Source organism: Psammomys obesus, unplaced genomic scaffold, assembly GCF_907164565.1.
Source record: "Psammomys obesus unplaced genomic scaffold, mPsaObe1.curated_primary_1811, whole genome shotgun sequence".
NCBI classification, from domain to species: domain Eukaryota; kingdom Metazoa; phylum Chordata; class Mammalia; order Rodentia; family Muridae; genus Psammomys; species Psammomys obesus.
In genome coordinates, this window is record NW_026593286.1 from 9,166,494 (window position 1) to 9,188,264 (window position 21,771).

The 21,771-nt window shown below is 39.0% G+C and overlaps 1 protein-coding gene across 2 annotated transcripts in view; it reads left to right on the forward strand.

Moving 5' to 3' along the window:
* The first annotated feature begins 6,683 nt into the window (after positions 1-6,683).
* Positions 6,684-21,771, forward strand: part of Sphkap (SPHK1 interactor, AKAP domain containing) — a 133,632-nt gene continuing 118,544 nt past the window's right edge. For both annotated transcript variants that reach the window (XM_055616410.1, XM_055616412.1), the window contains exons 1-4: positions 6,684-6,784; positions 6,934-6,985; positions 7,514-7,634; positions 8,058-8,286. In XM_055616410.1, the coding sequence (XP_055472385.1) occupies positions 8,259-8,286 (28 nt within the window). In that variant the 5' untranslated portion in view covers positions 6,684-6,784; positions 6,934-6,985; positions 7,514-7,634; positions 8,058-8,258. The remainder of the gene's footprint in view (positions 6,785-6,933; positions 6,986-7,513; positions 7,635-8,057; positions 8,287-21,771) is intronic.

A 21,771-nucleotide genomic window follows, 5' to 3' on the forward strand; every position in this document is an offset into this window, starting at 1 on the left:
GACATGATTCCAGGGCTCAGGCTCATGTTCAAATAGGATATGCATTATGTTGAGTCAGTTGTTTTGAAATCTGTGCAGTATCAGAGTATCTATGCAGTGGAGTTTATCAAAGACAGGGGTAAGAGAGAAGACCAGTAAGAGACTACCCAGATAAGAATGACTACAGCTGGTCTTCCTGGTGGTACCTTCCAATCTCACTGCTACCCCTAATTTCACAGGGACTATGTTCATTTCAATATTTCAATACACACTGCACCTCTCCTGTTACTCAACTATGCTAATGTACTTAGAGTTACGGAGGTGATTTTCTTACACTTGCTTGTATAGGAGGATTGTTATCTCTCATGCTTGCTCAGAAACATGGTTTCTCAAGGTTGCTCAGAAACCGCACCTGTCTAGTACTCCGTGCAGTTTCTAGAACTGTTATAGATACTTGGGTCTGATGCTTCAGAATTCTCACAGGATGGCTCCTCAGATGTGTTCCGGAAATCAGAACCAAACCTTCTCCTTATTGTTTTGAGACCACATTTAAGTAACAGCACATGGTGCCCTGCTAGGCCCCGAGGAGCTCAGATCTTGACAGTTGCCATCTGGCACCAGCTACCTGACTGCACCCTCTTCCTGCTTTTGTAATTGGTACATACCCACATTTTGGAGAATAGTGTCACAACAGCCACAGTTAAGGACTGTGACAAAGCTGAGCAAAAGGAGTCCGAAACTTTCATCAGAGGGGGCTACAGCTGGGATACAAAGTGAATAAATTGTAATAAGTAAGAACTAATTAATCAATTAAATTAAAAATAAAAAGGTCATTTCACGATGCCATATTGTCTGCTAACTTGTTTGAAAAAGAATTTTCCCAATTGTTTAATATGCCGCACATGACCTTAAAAAGAAATCTGTAATTACTAGGGGTGTTTTAAACTTCATTGTTCGTTTGCAGTGGCATGTGCTCTGATCACTGGGAAACCTGAGAAAGTTCTACTTTGTTCTGTAAATGAATGCTGAGTCACAATAACTGGCAATTTTTAGGATCTTGAACGAACGTACGTAGACATTTCCCTCGTCTTTTGGCAAGCTTTAGAGCCTATGCGTGACGTGTAAATTATAGACTGAGCCACTTCCCACAGACTGGTTTCTTGCTCAATTCTTTAACTTTTACTTGTTCTTTTCCTTCTTTTTTCATGAAGAAATATATACCATCCTTGTCAGATAGCTTGGCAGAAAAGAAACCATTATTAGTGTTCTGTTAAGCACTCTCATAGCAGACCAAATGTCTCACCGAGTGTGCAAGGTGGGGGAGGACAAGACACTACTGTGATGCTTCTTAGGTATGTCCTTAGTGCATTGGGGAATTGTAAAGGGCAAGCTCTAGCCGGCCAAATCCCCCAAAACGAAGAAAGGAGCACTGCCATCATGAAGACAATGCCTCCATCCTCTGGGTACTACTCTGAAGCCCCAAGGTCATCATCTCATTGGAAGCTTTTCCAGTCACTCTTCCACGTTTCATCTGTCTGTTGGCCAAGGTCTTCCACTAAGCCTTTAAAGTTCCTCTGGTCTGTTATGGGTTAAGTCTCTCTTTGTTAATACTATTTTATGTATTCTTTGAAATGGTCATATATGTATGTGTGTGTATATATAGCACACACACATATCTATCTATCTATCTATCTATCTATCTATCTATCTATCTATCTATCACATATCTTTCTTGATCACATCTATCCTGACCCTAGCTATAATCACTGTGTTATAGGTAACCATATAGTCTAGCATCACCTTGGTTTAATTAAGCCTTTGAGCCTAGGCAAAGTCTTTGCTAACCCCTGTCACCACCCAGTGTGCACATCAGCAACAATGACCCCTGAATGTCATGACATAATCAGCAGGAACAATGGGTTGAATACTTATGTCCTCCTAAACTCAATGTTGAAATCTAACCAGCATCATGAGGGTATTGGAAGACAGACGAGGCTGTTTGGGGTTGACTAAAGATTTCTCATGAAGTTTCCTTATAAAGAAGGGCTCTGAGTAGGGCATAGAGGTGTGTGCCTGTAACTTTAATGCTTAGGAGGCTGAAGCAGAAAGAGTGTAAGTTCAACCGTCACCTCTTATACTATACGAGAGAAAAAGTACCAACTATCAAATAAGAAATGGGCTCACACTTAGACATAGACTGTGACAGTGTCTTGGCTATGAAGAAGAATAACTACAACTGTGAGAAATAAATGCTATTCCTTGTAGAGCTGTGATGTTCTGTGATAGCAACCCAAACAAACTGGAACAAGGGTATTTTGGAAATGATGAGATGAAATGAAAGTAGTCAAGTTTAATAATTTAGACTCTTCTAAGAAGAGAGATGTGAGCCCAGACACAATCAGGAGGTCATCTTCATAAATGGCTCACATCTCTGAAGAAATATTCTGGCATGTCACTCTCCCAGCTGGAGATGTGGGGGACCCCTCCCTCTCCCCACTAAGACTGACTTTGGCAGGCAGAATTACAGTTATCTAGAGGTGTTCATGGTATGATTCACCCAAAACTGTGGATGTGTTACCTTATACAGTCAGAGAGACTCTGGAGATGTGATGAGGTGAAAAACTCTGAGATGTGATCACTCTGGGCTTTTCAGATGTCTTGGTAGACCTCATGAGTCCTTGAAAGTCGAAAGGAGGACAGGAGTGTGTGCCGGACAAATGGTATGCAAGAAGCATGTGGCTCACCGTTGCTGGTTATGAAGGTGAACTGCCAAGAAATGTAGCAAATCCTAGAAGCGGAGAATGTCACCAAGTTTGAAGCCAGCAAGAATATGAAGACCTCAGCCTACAAACATGAGGACCCACGTTCTGCCAATAAGACTGAGCGACCATTTGCTTCTCTAGAATCTTCAGAAAGGAGAGTAGCCTGAGGACGCCTTGAGCTTAGCCTGTTAAGAAACAGATTTGGCTGGTTTCCAGACTGTGAGATTTTAAATTTTCCGATGCTTTATGCTAATGAAGTTCCTATAGCGTGTGTGTGTTTTGGAAATGCTTATGCACGCATGCGTGAAAGTCACATTGGTCATCTTCCTCTATCGTTCTGAACCTCGTTTCTAGTTTTCAGACAGGGTTTCTCATTTATTTTGGAGCTCACAGATTCAGAAAGACAAGGTGGCTAGAAGGCTCCAGTGATGGTCACATCTCTCCCCTCCCTGTACTAGGACGGTATTTCTAGGCCACCGTATGTATCTTTTCATGTGGGCGTTGGGATCAGAACTCAGTTTGAGTGTTGGCTTGTTTGCACTTTTCTGCCTGAGCTATCTTTGATAATTGTTAATGACAGCAATAGAAAACCAACATAGTGATCCTCAAAAGTTTAGATGAAAAAAATCCAATAGTGTGGAAAAAAAAAAAAAAAAGTAAAATCAGTGTTCTTGTGTCCTGGTGGAATTTGAATACAAACATCACACTCTAGGCTTCTAAGGTCTAGACACCTGTAGAATAAAGAAAAAATGTGGACCATTTATGAATCCAGTTTCAAGGAATCTTTTCTCTCTAGAAACATGTTCTAAAATTGTTTTATTCAAAACTGAGAATATTTTATTAGTGGCAAGATTATGCTGGCACATCTGTTTATCCAATTCTGTCTACAAGGAGTTTATATCAGTCTGTCTTTCCCCCTTTCTCTCTCCCTCTCTTTCTCTCTTTCTCTGGCTCTCTCCCCCCTCTCTCTGTCTCTGTCTCTCTCTCTGTCCCTGTCTCTTTCTCTGTCTGTCTCTCTCACACAAACATGTGTGTGTTTGTGTTTGTGTGTATCTTTGTGTGTTTGTGTGGGAGATAGAGACAGTTATTTATGTTTATAAATATTATCTCTATATTTACATATGCATTTCTATACACGCACATACACACACACACAGAAATAGATATGTACATATAGCCTTCCTTCTTCTTATCTCTATGTTCACACTGGACTTTGATCTTTAGATCAAAAGGGATGCCCCCTTTTTTCTTTAATGAAGAAAGTAAAAACAGAGAGAAGGGTCTATGTTTTTTTGGTAGGTTCTCTGCTGTTTACGTCATGCAATACACCAGCTGACAATATGACAACAAAATTAGGGGTTACAAAGATGATTCAGTGGTTAAGAATATTTGCTTCTCTTTAAAAGAACCTGAGTTCAGTTCCCGGCACCCATACTGAATGGCTCAGAACTCCCTGTAACGCTAGTTGTTGGGAACCTAGTGCCATCTTCGGGCCTCCACAGGTAGCTGCCTGAATGTGGTACACATAAACACATGTGTGTGCGTACCCATATACATAAATAAAAATTAATACTTTAAGTTTTATGTTGGAGTAATTGTGAGATAATTCTCACATCTGTGAGAAACAACAAAGATAGAAGCCAGGCCTTGTTTATCTAGTATAGTACAATATCACAATATAGAATCACATTGACATTGGCAAAATAAAAAAAAAAAAAAAATACAGTATTTCTATTCAAATTCACTTCCCTTCCTCTCTGCTCCACCTTTCTCTTTAGTGGGCATTAATGTGACACTTGTTTCTATGATTTTGCTCTTACATAACATACTACATGTTACATGCATAACAGCCCTGCTACATAAATACAACCATACAGAATATAACTACCGGGTTCTTTTTTTGATTTCCATCCAGATTCTTTTGTCGACTGATAGACTATTTCTTTGTTTTGATGAACTGCATTTCAGGTACATCAGTTTTTTATTTTAGTCAACCAGCCCACAGAAGACATGTGCTGTTTCCAGCTTTGTTATAAAACTGCTACAAACATTTGCACAGTGAGCTTGTGTGACACTAAGGGCTATTTTCCATGAGATACACACAGAAACATGACTGTTTGGCCATGAAGTTGCAGCACAGCTAGTGTTTCAAATCCTTCCACGCTTCTTCGGAGTGATTGCCACATTCTACATTCCTACCGGTAATAGATGACTGATAATTGACTCTTAATTAATCAACGGTTGGTTTGTTTCTCTTTTCCATTCCATCATTCTGATAGGTATACAGTAAAATATAATGGGTTCAGCTTGCGTTTTTCTGACAGACAATAGGGCAGATCTTTTATTGTGAATTTATTTTTATATCACTTAAGTCCTTATTTATGAATTTGTCTGCATTCAAATTTTAACAAGTTTTAAAAACGTTTTACTCTTTTACCAAATATCTTGTTTGCAAACATATTCTCCCAAACAACAACTTATCTTTAAATCTTTTCACTAGATATTTCTCAGATCAAATAATACATGGGTTTAACAAATTTTCTTTTTGTAGACTGTGCTTTTGGTGTAAAATATAAGACCTTTTGCTTAGTCTTAGAGCTCATGTTTTATAATAAATGTGTTTGAGTTTTGTTTCCAATGTTTAATTACAGTCTATAATCCACTATAAGGTGTGTTTTATATAGTGACAGCCTGTCTCTCTCTCTCTCTCTCTCTCTCTCTCTCTCTCTCTCTTTAACACATGAGTGTCCAGATTGCAGCATTATCTGTAGAGGAGGCTAGAAGTGGTCAGCTTATTTTTCTTCCTTTGAGTTGCTCTGCAACATATTTGTGCCACATATGTAATGATTTTTTTTAATTTGTTTTACTGGTTTTGCATCCATGCTTCCATCTTGTACGTGCCTAAAATTACTCTAAGATGGAGTGTTATAGACTAATTTCTATTCCACCTTAATTTTCTAACAGTTTTATTTTTATTTTTTTTTTAGATTTTCTGGCTCTCTTCCATTTCTGTATACAATTTATAATAATCTTGTTGTTATCTGTAAAATGGCCTTGCAGATAGGAAATATGTCAAATCTAATATGAGTTTGAGGAGATCTGATATCTTTACTGTACTGAGTTTTCAAGTCCTGCCACAGCAGGTCCATGTAACTGTCTATAGTCTCTGATTTCTTCCATTAGAACCCATTAGAATCTCGTCCCTTTCAGGCACCAGTCCTGTATGTGTTTTGTTAGATATTAGTAGGCTGAGTATTTCTTTGTTTTGCTTTTGAGCAAATTTAAATGATGCTTTAACTCAATGCCCATATGGTCATTATGAGTATACAAAAATAATATTTTACATTTTTCCCTTTTTAATTTATTTTTTATTTATTACAATTTATTCCCTTTGTATTCCAGCTGTAGCCTCCTCCCTCACCCCTCCCAATCTCTCCCTCCCTCCCTCCCTCCCCCCCTCCCTCCCCCTTCTCCCATGCTCCTCCCACCAGTCCACTGATAGGGGAGGTCCTCCTCCCCTTCCATTGACCCTGGCCTCTCAGGTCTGTCTGCACTGTCTTCCTCTGGTAAAGCTCTCCCCACCCCACTCCCCAGCTAGTTTGACCATTTCTGTCATCTCAGTTGGGAGTTCTACAAATTGCTTTGTGTAATTTTTTTCTTTGGTTTGAAATCTTTCTGGTCGTTAGCCTGATGAATAATTTCCTCAGAAAGCCTAATGGTAATACAGGTAATGCGTCTGAAGGCTGAGTCTTACGTGATTGTTTGCTTCAGCCAGCTTCCTGCAGGTCAAAGCAGGCAGGGCAATGCTGCCCTACGATTGCCAAGGCCTCAACCCTTTAGGCTCCCAGATTACTTCAGGTGATACCGGAAGGGGGAGCCTTTCTCATTTCTGCCTTTGGAGGTTGGGACAGAAAGCTCTGTTCTGGTCTCACTGACATCTCCCTGGCTATGACTGCAGAGATGGGCATCAAGGCTATCACATGACTTCGTTACTCTGAACTACATCTCCTCGAAATTGCCATCACGGTTCCACTGACACCAAGGTAGGAGGCTGAGCACAGGTTGCTAAGGGCTGTAGGAGCTAAAATTCTCCCGACCTACTTTGTCCTCGTAGCCTCTATGTGTGGTGTTTGTGTGGCTAGTTAGGAAAGCCCACTGTTGGTGTCTGATTGTGGAAATGTCCGTTTCACAGGTGCTATGCTCAGAGTGGACAAGAGGAGGACGATGCTGCTTCTTTCTGGAGGGTATGGAAGTCCTGCTCCCCACTTAGTCCTTGCTGCACTATCTGGTCCAAGGGATGACTTGCAACCTTCCCAGCCAGCATCCTGGAATGTGGACTTCCCCTTAGCCTCTGATGCTACAATTCAGAGTGGGATTTTCTCTTCTAACATTCTGCCATCGTGAAGCATCTGTACATTTTCTGCCTTGCTAGGCTCTCTCTGTCATTTGGCTAGGGACCCCCACCCCCACTCCCACCATATTCTTTGCGGGTCCAGGTCCCTAGTTGGTCTCCATGTTACTGCCAAACTTTTTTGCTATATACAATTCATAATACGGAAAACCCTAGCTTTGCTTGCAAGAGGCAAAAGGGAAATTTTATTTATTCCATTTTCCCATTCCTGGAAGTCCTTAGGTTTTCAATTTTAGTTTGGTTTTCAATTAGAAAAGAAAGGGCAGAATGCCCTATGCCCTCATCTTAACAGACAGTTGCTACCACTGACTGATATCCTAATTTCATTCTTCTTTAAAAATAAAGGCTGTTTCTGCTCCAGGAAATGCTGAGTAGACCAATAGAGCATCAGAGACGCTTGCCTTCAGGTTCTGAAAGCTGCCTCAGAAGGACGGCCACTGTCACGAGTTCTGAGACCTTTTTTTGATCCTAGGGTCTAACAGGTGAGAGATGGCAGAGTCCCACTTAAGGAAAATGAGTTGGGGAAGACGGGAGAGAACTGAAACAGAGCAGGATACCTACAAGAAAGCAAAAAATCTGGGCGCATTGACACAAGTCCACACATGCACCCCCTGTTTTGTTATAGAGGACGAACAGAAAGGCTTCCAGGGGAAGTATGCACCACTGTTGGGGACAGGGGGAAGTTGGAACCGCCAGAAGTGAGCCTGTGAATGCAGCCAAGTGGGTGAACAAGTTCAGGGCTGAGACCTGGTGTTCACCAGCGAGGTCGAGGGGCGGGGACTGAACTAAGGGGAGGGGAGTGAGCAGGGAACAACAGTGAAACGCTCCGTAGTCAGTCTGGGAGATAGGAGACCTGGGAGGAAGGTGGGAATTAGGCTGAAGGGTCGCTTCTACCTATCTTCAAGATCTGAGCAGACCGCAGGAGGCGCCACCAGGACGTCTCTGCAGCGCTTGGTGGCCAGGGAGGAGCGAGCATCAATCTCTGCTGCGGGTCTCAGCCAGCCACCGCCGCTCCCGCCTGCACGTCTCTGTCCCCAGCGCAGGGCGCTTGGCTTCTTAGCCTTCCCCTGCGCTGTCAGCTTTTCTCTACCCTTGATCAACCATGGATGTCAACTACCTGCTTTCTGTGCAGAGGTAAGACTCGCTTCCTCATCTGCCTAATGCGATGTTCCTCAAACTCCGCTGGGCACTGGAGATCACAGGCAAAGTTGCTTTCCATCTTTGTTCTGCTAGAGATTCCCATGGAAAAGTCAGGCGCCAGCACTACTGAGCCTTGGGATCAGCCCTCAGGGGACCTTGGTCCCTCTTAGCTACCCCACTGGGCTGCCAGCTGGGTGGGGCCTGTGTGCTGGAAGTGCCAGATGGAGGCCAGCCAGGTGCCTGCTTCTAAGGTTTGGGGGATTAAGGTCTCCTCTATCCAGCGAGGTACCGGGGAACCAGACTTTTAACTGTGTTCCCTGAAGCAGTTTTGTGCCTCAGCGCGGTTTCCAAGGTGGGAAACAGAGACCTGAGGGATCAAGACCAAAGTCAGTTTATCTCCAGTTCTATTGATCTTGACCTGGATTAGTGTTTGGGGTTTGGGGGTTAGCTACAGTGTCCTGTAGGATGGGGTGGGGGGAGGCGAGACCTCTTAGGTCTTTCTCTGACACCTAATCTGAGCCCACCTGTGATCCTGGGCAGAGGAGACCTCGTAAGTCCTTTAGAATCTCTGAAGCACTCCCCAGTTCCACCTAGTCCCTGAGTCCCCTTCCCAGACAGGTAAGTGCAGCCACCTGAGGGATCTGGTTACACTGTTTTGTTTGGTTGGTCTCCTCCTGTTTCCTTTCCCATTGCTTCCATTCTCCTCAGGCTCAGCCGAGGATTCAAAAGCCTGTAATTTTTGTTCTTCTCCTTATAAGTCTCTTGGGGTTGAATTGGGGCTGTGGCTCCGTGGCCGCCCAGCTGAGCAGGTAACAGTGAGCCCTTTGTGCTCTGCCCAGCATGCAGCTGAGCATTCACAGTTGACACCTAGAACCTAGAGCTTCTGGAGGGTTGAGTGCAGCAACCTGGCTGTCCTGTTGTCAGCCATCTCAGTCCCACTTTTCATCTTTCAGGGCTCAGGGGCAATCTTGTATGCTCTTACTTCCTATCCCCACCTCAGCCCCAACCAACCAAACACAGCTGCAGTGTAGCTATCAGCTGACACTACCAGGCACTGAAGTAAGCACTTGTGGCTCAGATTCTTGGATTGCACTGGAACACAGCAAGACCCAACACTCACAGACTAAGGCTCACACACCGTAGCCCAAGACAGGGTGGGAGCTGGGATAGAGATAAGGGTACAGCGGGTTATATTTCGCCCTTCAGAGGATCAGAGCCTGCTGTCCACAAACACAAGTGTTTATGTTGTGGGATAGAATCAGCCTTCCCAGCTTGCCATCCTTAGCACAGCTCTGCAGACTTAAAGGCCTGTGAGTTTTCTGCATGGTGCCTAGGGCAGCTCTTAAGTGAGTCTACCTCTCTGGTTCACCCAGGAGCAAATGACAGACTCTTTCTATTCCAGCCTCATGTCTGAGAGAGGAAGTAGGTGCAATGGGAGGGAGTCTTTAAGAGCTTAAAACATAGCCAGCGTTGTTGAATCTAGGTGGAAGTATAGCATGCTTTAAAAGCAGAGTACGTTAGCGGTTTACTGTTTACAACTTGGAGAAATGGTCCTTAGAAGTGACAGGTTGAGGGTTAGGGGTGCAGCTCACTTAGAGAGCCTGTGGTGCCTTAAGTCCAGTTCTCAGTTTCTCCACCTCACTCCCACAAACTAAAATGGTGAACTAAGTAGTCACAGCATTCCAAACAAACAAACATAACAACCACAACAACAAAACAGGTTCTTTTCATAATGAATCGCATACTTTAAATTCATCTTTTCAGATTGTCATGATTGTGGTTCAGTCATGACTCAAATTTCCTTCTAACACTGGAACACTTCCTAATATATTAGAAATACACCATTCCAATAATTTATTAAGATCTTTTCTAGTGTAGTACCAAAAAATGGCTTCATAAAGAGTAAACTAGTTAGAGACCCATATCTGCATCTAAATAACATATTTCCAGAAATAAGAGCCACTTACTCACCAAGAAACTCATTTCCTCTAAGTCAGTATCCTTATTAACTCCTTTATTTTAGTGCAAGTAAGGATTAGAGCCTTTCATAAGATTTTGTGGGAGGCCATCCAAATTAACTTTTCATAGATATGTAAAACAGAATTAGAGTTTGAGTTGATACCTGTATGCCCTGTATTAATCACAGGACTTGTTTCTGAAAGCTTGAATTTGAAGATCTGATAATTGGATATTGTACACAGGTGTTTTTGAGAATATGGCAAAATGATGAAGTAACAAATTATTACTGGTCAAGAATGCATTGTACAAATCCGAGACGCTTTCTATCTACTTAAGTTAAGTTAATGATTAAGATACCATCATTTCTTTTAAGCAAGATAAAATAATTTAGACATCTATGCACAGAGAAAACATGATTTGGGAACACAGTGAATTAATTATAGGATACTTTGTGCTGTTGGTACTTTCTACTTTCTTGGTGATTTCAGTTAAAACAGAATATAAAGGGATAGTAATCAAGCAATGCTCTGTGGTGAGTGATCTCAATTTGCATAATGATTTTGCATAATGATTTGCTAACTATAAAATATGTGTTTTTAACAAAGAAAATGTTGGCAGTTCTGTGACTTAGCATATTCTATTAACCTTGTATTTGAAAAGGTTTCGCTTTGACTATGAAGCTTTTAACTTTCAGACATGTAATAAGTCGTATGAAGCGCGTTTCAGACTTTTAAAAAATCACTGCATATAGAAGCCAAGCATGTCGTCAGCTAGGACAGAGCTCATTTATGGAGCCATGCATGCATGAAGCCCTAAGCCTAGTACTCGGTTTCAAGAGGAACTCCATCCTCCAAGAGAGAAAATAAGCAGTAGGGAAATCAATACCCTCACAGCAGATGTATTATAAGCCCAGAATTCATGTTCCTTTCTGGCTAGTAGTCTGGTAGAAATAAAATGTTTCAAAATACAAAGGTTTTTGGTTTGGCTTGGTTTATTTTCACAGCTAAAGGTTTGAGGAACACTCTTATTCTTCACTTACCTGTTTTATGAAGTTTATTTAATTTGCTAAATCATATAATTAGGTGTTTAGAGAAAAAAAAAGAATCAAGATTCTATGCTAAGTGTTTCCTGCACCACACTTATTTCTGTATTATGGTTAGCCTTTACACACGTAAGCCAATATTGTTTACGTGAGTAACTGTGTGCACAGCAATCTTGTTTAGACTTTATTCAGTGTCATCCCATATAGTAAATTATTTGATCATCACATCCTTGGGAGTTAATTATAACGAACATTGCTTCTACTTCCTAGCAAAAACTCTGAAGCCCAAGGAAATTAAATAAGGCAAATATTGGATGTAGAAATCCTCATAAATAACATCGAGATCACTTCAGAGTTCTTCTGTATTCAAATTAGTTTTTTTTTCTTATATTGACCATAAACTCATACTTATTTTTTTAAGAAAAGAGAAGAAATGCTAGCATAGCTTTAATGCTAACATCATTGTAGACAGGTGGGGGCAGCCTAAATGCAAGATGATCTCTGAAGAAGCAAGCCTTGAAAATACCTTTAAAAAAATTACAAGCAAAACATTTTTTTTTTATCTACATCATAATTAAGCTAGGATTTAAAGGTGAAGAATTATTCTGTTTCCAAATGCTTACATTTTTAGACTTTATAGAATTTTTCTTTTTGATTTGTTTGGCTTTCTGGATTCTGTTTTGATCATATATTTTTAATATGGGCCTATGGAAACCAAATGTTCATTTTGATATATGTGTGGATATATATATATATATATAGATAGATAGATAGATAGATAGATAGATATAGATATATAGATAGATAGATATAGATATAGATATGTGTGTGGATATATATATATATATATATATAGTATATTATTGATTTCATTGTCCTGTAATTTTATTTAATGTAGCCTTAAGCTTAATTTAGCAACATATTACTCATATTGTTATGACCCAGGAGGAAAAACTATTTTTAATGTACAAAACAACTCCAAACTGTGTACTAAATTAAAATCGCCCATCAATATATTTTCAATGGATGTTTATAGGTTTTCAAATTCATATAGAAAGAGAAATGCAGAGACATAGCTTTATTTCTGTGCCCTCTTTACCAATGAGCCTAAGGAAGCCCCTGCCTCAACTTTCTGAATGGTGAGAGGGCAGGGGTAAGGGTCACTTATGTGCAGCCCTGACTGTTAGGTGATGCTTTCCCTTGATTGCAACATTGTCTCCCCAAATCCAGCACTGAACTGCATCCATACCCCTGCGTTCATAAAAGCCAGGGTGCTTCCGCTCCAGAAGTAACTTCCTATAGAAAGAGGAACTAGGAGTTAGGAATCTAGAAGAATGTACAAGATTCAAGATGTTGACAGCGCTTTTGAAAAATGGGCTCATGGCAAAGAAACAGGAATTCTCAAAGCGATTTCTAATCAAAACACCTTTATAAATACTCATGAAGTCCACCATTAACATTTCACTGTAATGGCAACTTTTACGGGCACATGCCTCCATTCTGTGATTCCATTTTAAAATATGTATATATCAGTTGTTAAATAATCATCCTGTAAGTGATTATCAGATTAGAGAGCTTCTTGTTGGCTAACATTACCCAGCTGAATGCCCTTTGTCAGTGGGAAAGTTATCTCTACATGGAGTTTTAGGACAGAAAGAAGAAATGGTGGTGCATTTGATATCGGAATGGTTATGTCCTTTTCTGGAATTAACATTAGTCATTGTCTATGTAAGGAGCCCATCGGCACCTCTTGGATTTTCTGACATGTCCAGGGAGTATACTGGTCATTCGGGTCCTTTTTGTTTATAACCTTCTGCACCGTCACACCTTCTATTACATCAGTGATTGTCAATTAGGCACTCTATGAATGAATGTGTAACTCCCTTGTGAGAATAAAAGAAAAAAAAAATAAAGCATGTGAAAGAACCAAAACAATAATTCTATTAAAAAAAAAAAGGTAAGTTTGAAGGAAGGGTTGGATTCTCTTTAAGATTCCCCATAGGTGAAGAAAAACATGTTTATAAAAAGGACTTCAAAGGGTTACTTTTTGGTACATAGAGTAACACAGTACCTAAGAGCACAGCCCTGCCTCCTATCAGCTATCTGTTAAATACCTGGAAGCAAGACTTCTATGAACTCTGTGATTATGTTCATCATGTGACCTAAGGAATAACAGCAGCTTTTGTGAGATGAGCCGAGATAGCCTTGTGTTTGAAGAATGAGGAACAGTGAGTCTCTCTGTTTTGTGATTTCCTTGGGGTCATACCTAAAAACAAACAAACAACAAAAACAACAGGAAAACCTCCGGGTGTGACTATTCCTGTTTGGTCTTCTTTAACTGATATTTATAAGATACTCTAGATGCTCTCCTGGCTTATCTTTTTCTAATCGATGTCTTCATATTTAAAGTTGCTTACTGGAGATGGGGTGTCAGGACCTACCTTTTAAAACCTCATTTGATAATCTCTATTAACATAACTAGCTAATTCATGGACATTAACATGGTACATTAACATAGGCTGAAGTCTGCCATCCAGTCAGCTACTTTCTATTTGTACAATCTGCCCTCTTTTTAAATTTAGTTTTCTTTCTGTCTGCCTTTTTGAGTTTAGTTGGAAAGTGTTTATAACTCCATGCTAGCTCCTCCAGTGATTAACTACTTATATTTTGCTAGAGCAAAAGTTGATACTACAGTTTAGAATGCATATCTTTAATTCATCAGAATCTACTTTCAAATTATAATGTATCACCTCACATCCAGTGCAAAGTTTTAACTGTACATTCAAATTCTCTCCTCTAATATTTTAGCCTTATACATGACATAAGCACTCTGTTCCTGTATTTATATTAATTCACCTACTTTAGAATACTCGGAAATAAGAAATGGTTTAATACTTTTTCATTCACTTCTGAAGTTTTTGATATTTTGCTTGTATGGAATTGGACTTCTGCCTATGTTACATTGCTTCTGTTCAAAAAAGTTCCTTCAATAGTTCCTGTGGATGAGGGCCTGTCAGCAAGGAATGTTCTACTGTACTCATCTCATAACCTTATTTCCTTTTGACTTGCTAAAACACACTCTTGATAAGTATACAGTTCAAGGTTGAATGCTATTTTTGAGTAGTTTTGGGGTTAGTGTGAAAAGTAAAGGTTTCCCTGTGGCATTTTCTTTCATATTTTGTTCTTCTTGGTCCGTCTCCTCTACTCCACTCTTCAAACACCCACGCGTCTTCTGCTGGTCCACTTCTTCCCTTTCCATGTCTGGCTTTTTTGGTTCCCTGTCCTTTAAAATCCTCACCTTTCATGATCTCCTTTCTAGTTTCACCGCCTATATTTCCCCCACATAGAAGTAATTGCATGTGTATACATAAGTAACTCTAAGAGCCACGTGTAAAAGAAATCATGTTTCTTGTTTGCTCCTTTCTGAATGTAGTAGTCATTTTAGGTAATGATTCCTGGTTCCATCTATTTTCCTGAAATATTCATCATTTTATTTGCCCTGTGGATGAATAAAATACAACTGTTGTTACATTTACCACATTCGGTTCTCTATCCACTCATTGGTTGGTAAACATCCCACTGGTTCCCACTTTTAATTTATTGTGCGTAATGCAGCAAAATATATGTAAGTGTCTCCCAGAAGAATACGTGAGTCATAGGGTAGTCCTTTTTTTTTTTTTTTTTTTTTTTTTGAGAAATCTTCATGAGGCTTTCTAGAGTGGCTATAGAACCTTACAATCATGCCAGCAGTACACAAGGGCTGATCATTTCCCACATCTTCACCAGCATTTGTTGTTATTTATTTTCTGGGTGTTAGACATTCTAACCAGGGTAGGATGAAATCTTGAAATAGTTTTGATCTCCATTTTTTGGCAACTAGAGAAGTTGAACATTTCTTAAATCTTTATTAGCCATTTGTGTTTTTTTTTTTTTCTTTTGAAAACTGTCTGTTGAGTTTATTAGCTCATTCATTGATTGGAAGATTTGTTTTTCTGTATTTAAGTTTTGTAGTTTTTTTTTATATATTTAGACATTAAAAACCTATCTTCTGTATATAGACAAAGATCTTTCTACTAGTCTGTAAGCACCCTGTTCATTCTGGTGTTCATTCCTTTGCTGTGAAGAAGTTTTAAATTTAATTTAATCTAATTGGTCTATTATTGTCAAAATTATTTATGTGCTGAGAGTCTTTTTCAAAAAGTTTTTGTCTGTGAGTATATTGACTTTTTTTAAGGTTCCTTCTAGCAGTTTCCACATTTCAGGTTTGATATACAAATCCCTTTCATTAAATATATTTAATAAAGATTGCTAATAATATAAAATAAATGTTAAAATATTAAAATTAATATTAAAATAAATATTATCTTCATTTTGTGTTGTATGTGTCTGTGTCTGAATGTGTCTATACACACCGTGTGAATGCATGTGCCTGCGGAAGTTAGAAGAGGGTGTCAGATACCCTGGAACAAGTTATAGACAGATGCAGGTGCTGGGAACCCAACCTGGATCCTCTGCAAGGACAGCCGGTGCTCTCCACCTCAGAACCACCTCTTGAGTCCTGAAGGCATGCTCTGAACTGGATAAGATTTCTGAATAGAGTTTGGTCTTGCTGTGTGTGCAGATCCAGTAACCATCTCTTGAGGATGTTGTGCTTTTTCAAATGCATTTTTGTTGCTTGTGTTAAAAATTAGATTATAGCTATATATGTGTGTTTTCCCAGTAACATTTTTTTGAAGATGTTGACCTGGTTCCAATGTGTTTTTATAATTTCACCAAAAATAAAAAAATTAAAATAAAGAGGCCGTTGTATCTGTGTGGGCTTATTTCTTGGTTATCTACCATGACAATACTGTATAATCTGAAGTCAAGTATCAAGATACCTGAAGCATTATTATTTCTGATTATGATTGTTCTGGCTTTGGAGGAGGACTCCCATGTGTTTCCACATAAATTTTAATTTATGAATGTTAAGGCTTCCAAAATTTTCTAGTTCTCTGAAGACTATCATTAGAAATATATATATATATGGAGACCTCTTTAGTAATGTACTATTTTCACAATATTAAGTCTATTATATACTAACTTCACAATCAATGAGACAGAAAGGTCTTTCTGTCTTTTAGAATCTTCAAGATTTTTTTTCTTCATTCCCTTAAAGATTTTTGATTTAGAGGTCTTTTATCTCCTTGGTTATATTTATTAGCAGTTTTTCTTATTTTTTTTCTTTTTTTATTTTTATTTTTTAGTTTTTCAAGATAGGGTTTCTCTTTGTAGTCTTGGCTGTCTTGGACTTTCTTTGTAGACTAGGTTGGCCTCAAACTCACAGAGATCCTCCTGCCTCTGCCTCCTTGAGTGCTGGGATTACAGGCTTGTGTCACCCTGTCCAGCTTTCATGGCAAGTTTGTCACTGGCGTGCAGAAAAGCTACTAAGTTTTGTATATTAAGATTATGTTCTGCTACATGCTGATAGAATTCAGCAAAGATTTAACAGTTTTCTTGTGGAGGATTTTTGTTTGTTTGTTTTTTAAGAATAGGATCGTGTCAACTGCAAGTAGGGATCCATTTATCCCTTTCCTATTTGTATCCCTTTTATTTTTCTCTTGTCTTGTTGTTCTAGCTAAGATGTTAGTGCTACATTGAATGACTGAAGAAAATAAGAATCTTTGTCTTGTTCAGTTTTTCTTTATTTAGTAGAATTTGACTGCAGGTTTATCCATTATTATATTGAGATATGTTCCTTTTATTTTATATTTTTGAGATCATTTTCTTGAATGGATTTTGAACTATCAACTGTGTTTTTTTTCTGTATATATGTATATTAAGAAAACCATATTGCTTCTGTCCATAAGTCTATTTATGTGGCGTATTATACAAATGATTTGCAAATGTTAAACTAAGTAGATGGTAATAATGAGCATCCATCATCCTCATTATGATTATTATATATCTCATATCTTCCTAAAGAATGCGTCTAGTGATTGCCAGGTAGAGGTCTTCCTTGTCTCTTCTGATTAGTTTCTTTATCAGATGTGAGAATAGCCTTCCTCATTCATATCCACCTGCCATTTGTTCAGTACATTGGTTGGTTTATATCCTTTAATCAGATGTGTTTCTTGGAGACAGCAGATAGTTGAAGCTTTATTTTATTTCAGTCAGCTAGTCTATACTTTTTAAATGCCAAGTTAAGCCTATTTGCATTTAAAGTTCTTATTGAGACGAGTTTGCTATTTTCAACTATTTTGTTTTCTTCTTATTGTTGCTCTCAGTTGAAATGCTATTTATTTATTTCCTTCTGTGCTAGTGTCAGAAGCTTGTTGGTTAACTGTGTGGACATGTGAAGTTCCTTCCTTGTTCTTCTCTGCTCATCTCTGGACAGTGTATCTAGTTCTTTGTTGTATGTCTCTATCTGGGTCAATCTCTCTCTATTTTGCTGTTCTCATCACAGCATTATTAATTTCCATGCCATCTATCTTTTGTCCCTTCTTACCTTTAAGATTCTATTTGCCTTGTTTAGAGAAATTTGAATATAATAAGCCAAGGAGTGATATGGCAAAATCCATATTATATTAGCCTGCCTCATGTTCTCTAAACTTCTTGGATTTATGACTTGGTGTCAATTATTGATTTAGAAAACAGTCAAAATGATTTATGTTAACCTATTTCCTACCTTGCTCTGTTTCTTACTTTTCCTCCAACTTCAACTTTTCCTTAGCTTAGTTGACTCAACTAGTGATTGGCAAAGACCAATATTTTACTTATCTAGAATTCACATTTGTTTTCATCATGCAGTTTTCATATGAGTTTGCATACTGTCCACTTGGTCCACCATATCCATTCCAGTCAGAGTCACTGTTTAATTTTCAACAGTTTCAACACTTCTGTTCTACTTGGATATGGTTCTGCTAATTGCTTTTATCCCTTGGAAATATTGTTTTCTATTGTTTGGCATAGCTCAGAATGTCAGTTCTCCCCCCAGGTCAGAGGTTTATAGTTGACCAGGAGAAAATAGTTTTAGGTCATCCGTACTGGTATAACAAAGAGATATTGTATATCATGGTGGGGAAAGCAGAGGGGAAGGAGGATGAAATGGTTGGTCATGTTGAATCAACAGTCAGGAAGCAGAAAGTGGGCAGGGAATATGTCCAGGCTCTTAAATCTCAAGGCCTGCCCTGAGCTATCTCTAACTTCTAAAGGTTCCATAAACTTTCAGAACAGCTCCACCAGCTGAATACCAACTGTTCAAATATATGACTCTATAAAATATATTCCACATCCAAATTATAGCAGCCTCCTTTTATCCCTTTCATTTTAAAGATACAACAAATAGCCAATTTATTGAAATATTTACTTAGAAGTCTCATGGTTTCAAATATTCAAATTAGTTCAAAAATATAAATTGTACCTATCAAAGCAAGTAATGTTTAAAATAATACTTAGCTTTTTACCTCACAGTTCTGTGGTTCTGAAGCCTAGTGTGTATCTTGGATGACAGGAAGTGTTAGCAGAACACATTCTTTTCAGGAGGTTGTCCTAAAGGAACTGTGACCTTCTAACGTTTATAGGCTGCTGTATTTTTAGCCCCATAGATACCTTCTCCATCTGAAAAGCTAGAAGTTCATGTATGTGGGTGTCATATCACATCCCTCTGACTCTTGACCTCTGTCTCCTGGCCTTCTCCTCTGCCTCCCTCTTATACTATTAATAATACTGTACCCTAGATAACCCAGCATAATCTTTCTATGTCAAGGTCATCTGATTAATCCCATTTTGAACTTCAATGCTGCTTTGCCTTAGAATGTAAGACAGTCAAGGCTTCCGAGGATTAGTCACCAAGTGTCTCAGGAGGATCACTATTGTGCCTGCCACAGACAGTAAACTAGAATTTGACACTTGAAACACCATCAGAAAATATTTCTTCACTTGCCTTTTCTCTTTCTCCCTCATTCTTTCTTCTGTTGTCACTGAGTGAAAGGGGAAAGGCATCACCTTTAGTTCTTCTAATATAACAAATAAGTCAATAAGAGTAGTAGAGCTCAAACAGCCAATCAATTCTCAAAGACTACTCAAGTACACAAAGTCTATCCAAGGAGCTCTGCCAAATTCCTTCCTTGAGAAACATTCACTGAAGAGGTCTTGTTGCTGCTTAGCAGCTCATTAAACTATTAACAGTACTGTACCTTAGATAACCCAGCATAATCTTTCTACATTAAGGCCAGCTGATTAATCCCATCTTGAACTTTCATGCTGCTTTGCCTTAGAATATAACATAGGCACGGCTTCCAAGGACTAGTCACCAAGCTGTCTTTCTAAGTTGAGGGCATTATTATTCTTGAGTTTCTTTTTGATACAAGATATAACCGTGTGCTTATACTTTTGTCCAATTCTGTATTTTAGAAAAATAATGATATTAAACCCTAAATCACACATTTACTGCATGTAGCCTTGTTCTGTAGTTGAAAGAACACTGGTTTGATAAAACTATTTATAATTTCAATAGCACAATACTTGAGAGCAGAGCTAAGTAAGGAGAGTGCTAAAAATCACCAGATCCCCAGGTCTATTCTGGAGTAGTAACTTTAAAAGACCTTTCTTTTTTTCTTTTTCTTTTTAGCTTCAATATATAAATAGATATCTGGAAGCACTGGAAACAGATAACCAGGAAGTTGGTCCTATTTCACAAAAATAGAGAAGACAACCAAGAGGATTCTTCTACAAGGTGTCAGTTGACATATTACCACACTCTCAATGCTTGTAGAAAGGAAAGTGCTGAGCTTGCCTACATCTGTGAATACTACTTATTTTAGACAGGTATAGCTGTGCATTAGCTTCATCTCCATAATCTAAGAGGAAGAGGAGGAAGGGAAAAGGAGGGAGGGAGAAGGGGGAGGGAGAAGGGGGAGGAAAGGTAGAAAGACAGGGGAAAAATGATTTGAGAATGTCCAAACGTGGGATTGCCTGGCGTCTTCCACCAAACTGAAACACTTGTTCCTGGATGGAAGAGGAGGTTTCCAAACTTGAAGCGGTAACAGGACTTGAACAACGCTCACCATGTCCTAGAAAGTTCTGCCTTGGAAGATTCTTGAGACCCCCTACCCAACAATATAAAATGTAGAACAGTGCTGGGGGTGGAGACTGTGAGCAGCCAAACCATGGTAATAAGTTTGTTCAGACTGTCAAGCTGTCTGTAAACTGAGGAGGGAGCTCCGGGTTTGTAGGCATCAACACCTATGCTTGGGTGGGCTTTCTGGTGACATAGCTGCTTTCCAGTTACCCTTGTTCCTTGTAAGTAAGTATTCCCGTCATTCATACTCCTGTTAGTAAGTACTCCCGTCACTCATTTCTCCTGTTAGAGAAACACACTAGTTGACCAATTTCCACATTGGGTGTACCATTACTTTGTCCATAGTCTTTATTCTTCCTGGGGTGACTGGATGTGTGTGTGTGTGTGTGTGTGTGTGTGTGTGTGTGTGTGTGTGTGTGCTTCATCTCTCCAGGAAGACGGCCACATCATATGTGTCTGTAAGCTAGGGAATGTATCTTTATCTCTTACGAAAGGGCTGTTGCCTTCCAACGAGTCATGTGTGACTCTGAAACTTATTGTAAAACCTCGCCTACTCTCTATAACTGGATCTTCCTGTGGTGACTGCTGATTCCCAGATGCTCCCTGGCATGCAACTTGTCGCTGTTCACTTGGAAATTGGGACATCAAGATCTGCTTCATTTGGAGCACAGTACTTAGTGACTCAGCTTCTTCAGGAACAAAAAGTTTCTTTCTTGGGTTTTACTACCTCCTCATGACACTTTCTCTAAGTAGGGCTGGCTTCCCTACCACCCTCTGTGCTCTTGCAATCTCATCACCTCTCAGAGTCAATTTAATTTAGCAATATTCATCACATGTGTGCTCTAAGCTTTTTGTTGTTGATACTAACAGTAAATAATTAACTTCATCAAATGCTTCCCACTAAATATTGGCAGCTTTGAATGAATGCACAAATAAAATTTAATAAAAATGGCTAAACTGATAGTCCTGTTCAAGTTGAAATTGAGGTAAAACTTATTATTATAGAGTCATGGATAAAGATCCAATTGATGGGATTTATGAGTATAACTCAAATGTAAAAGAGACTTTCCTACAAATTATGACCTGTATCATGAAGTCAGCAGCATTCTTCTGTTTAGTATTTTGAATTTTAATGCAGCTATAATAGAACAGCAAGCACACAAGATACTTCTTGTTCTGGGGTCTACTTCTTTAGAGACAGATGACGGCAGCCTAAGTTGAGGATTGACTCTGCACAAGGTTGGTTCATAGAGAAGAATATGAGCAGACTAGAACTACTTGACCAAAATTGAAAGCAAGTGAATTCCTAGAAATTTCTAAATATTTTCTATCTTCTGTTGACTTCTTCTTCAAGGCCACCATTGTTGTTCATGAGTTATATTTCTGAAGGAATATGAGTTAAAACCCTATCAGCATT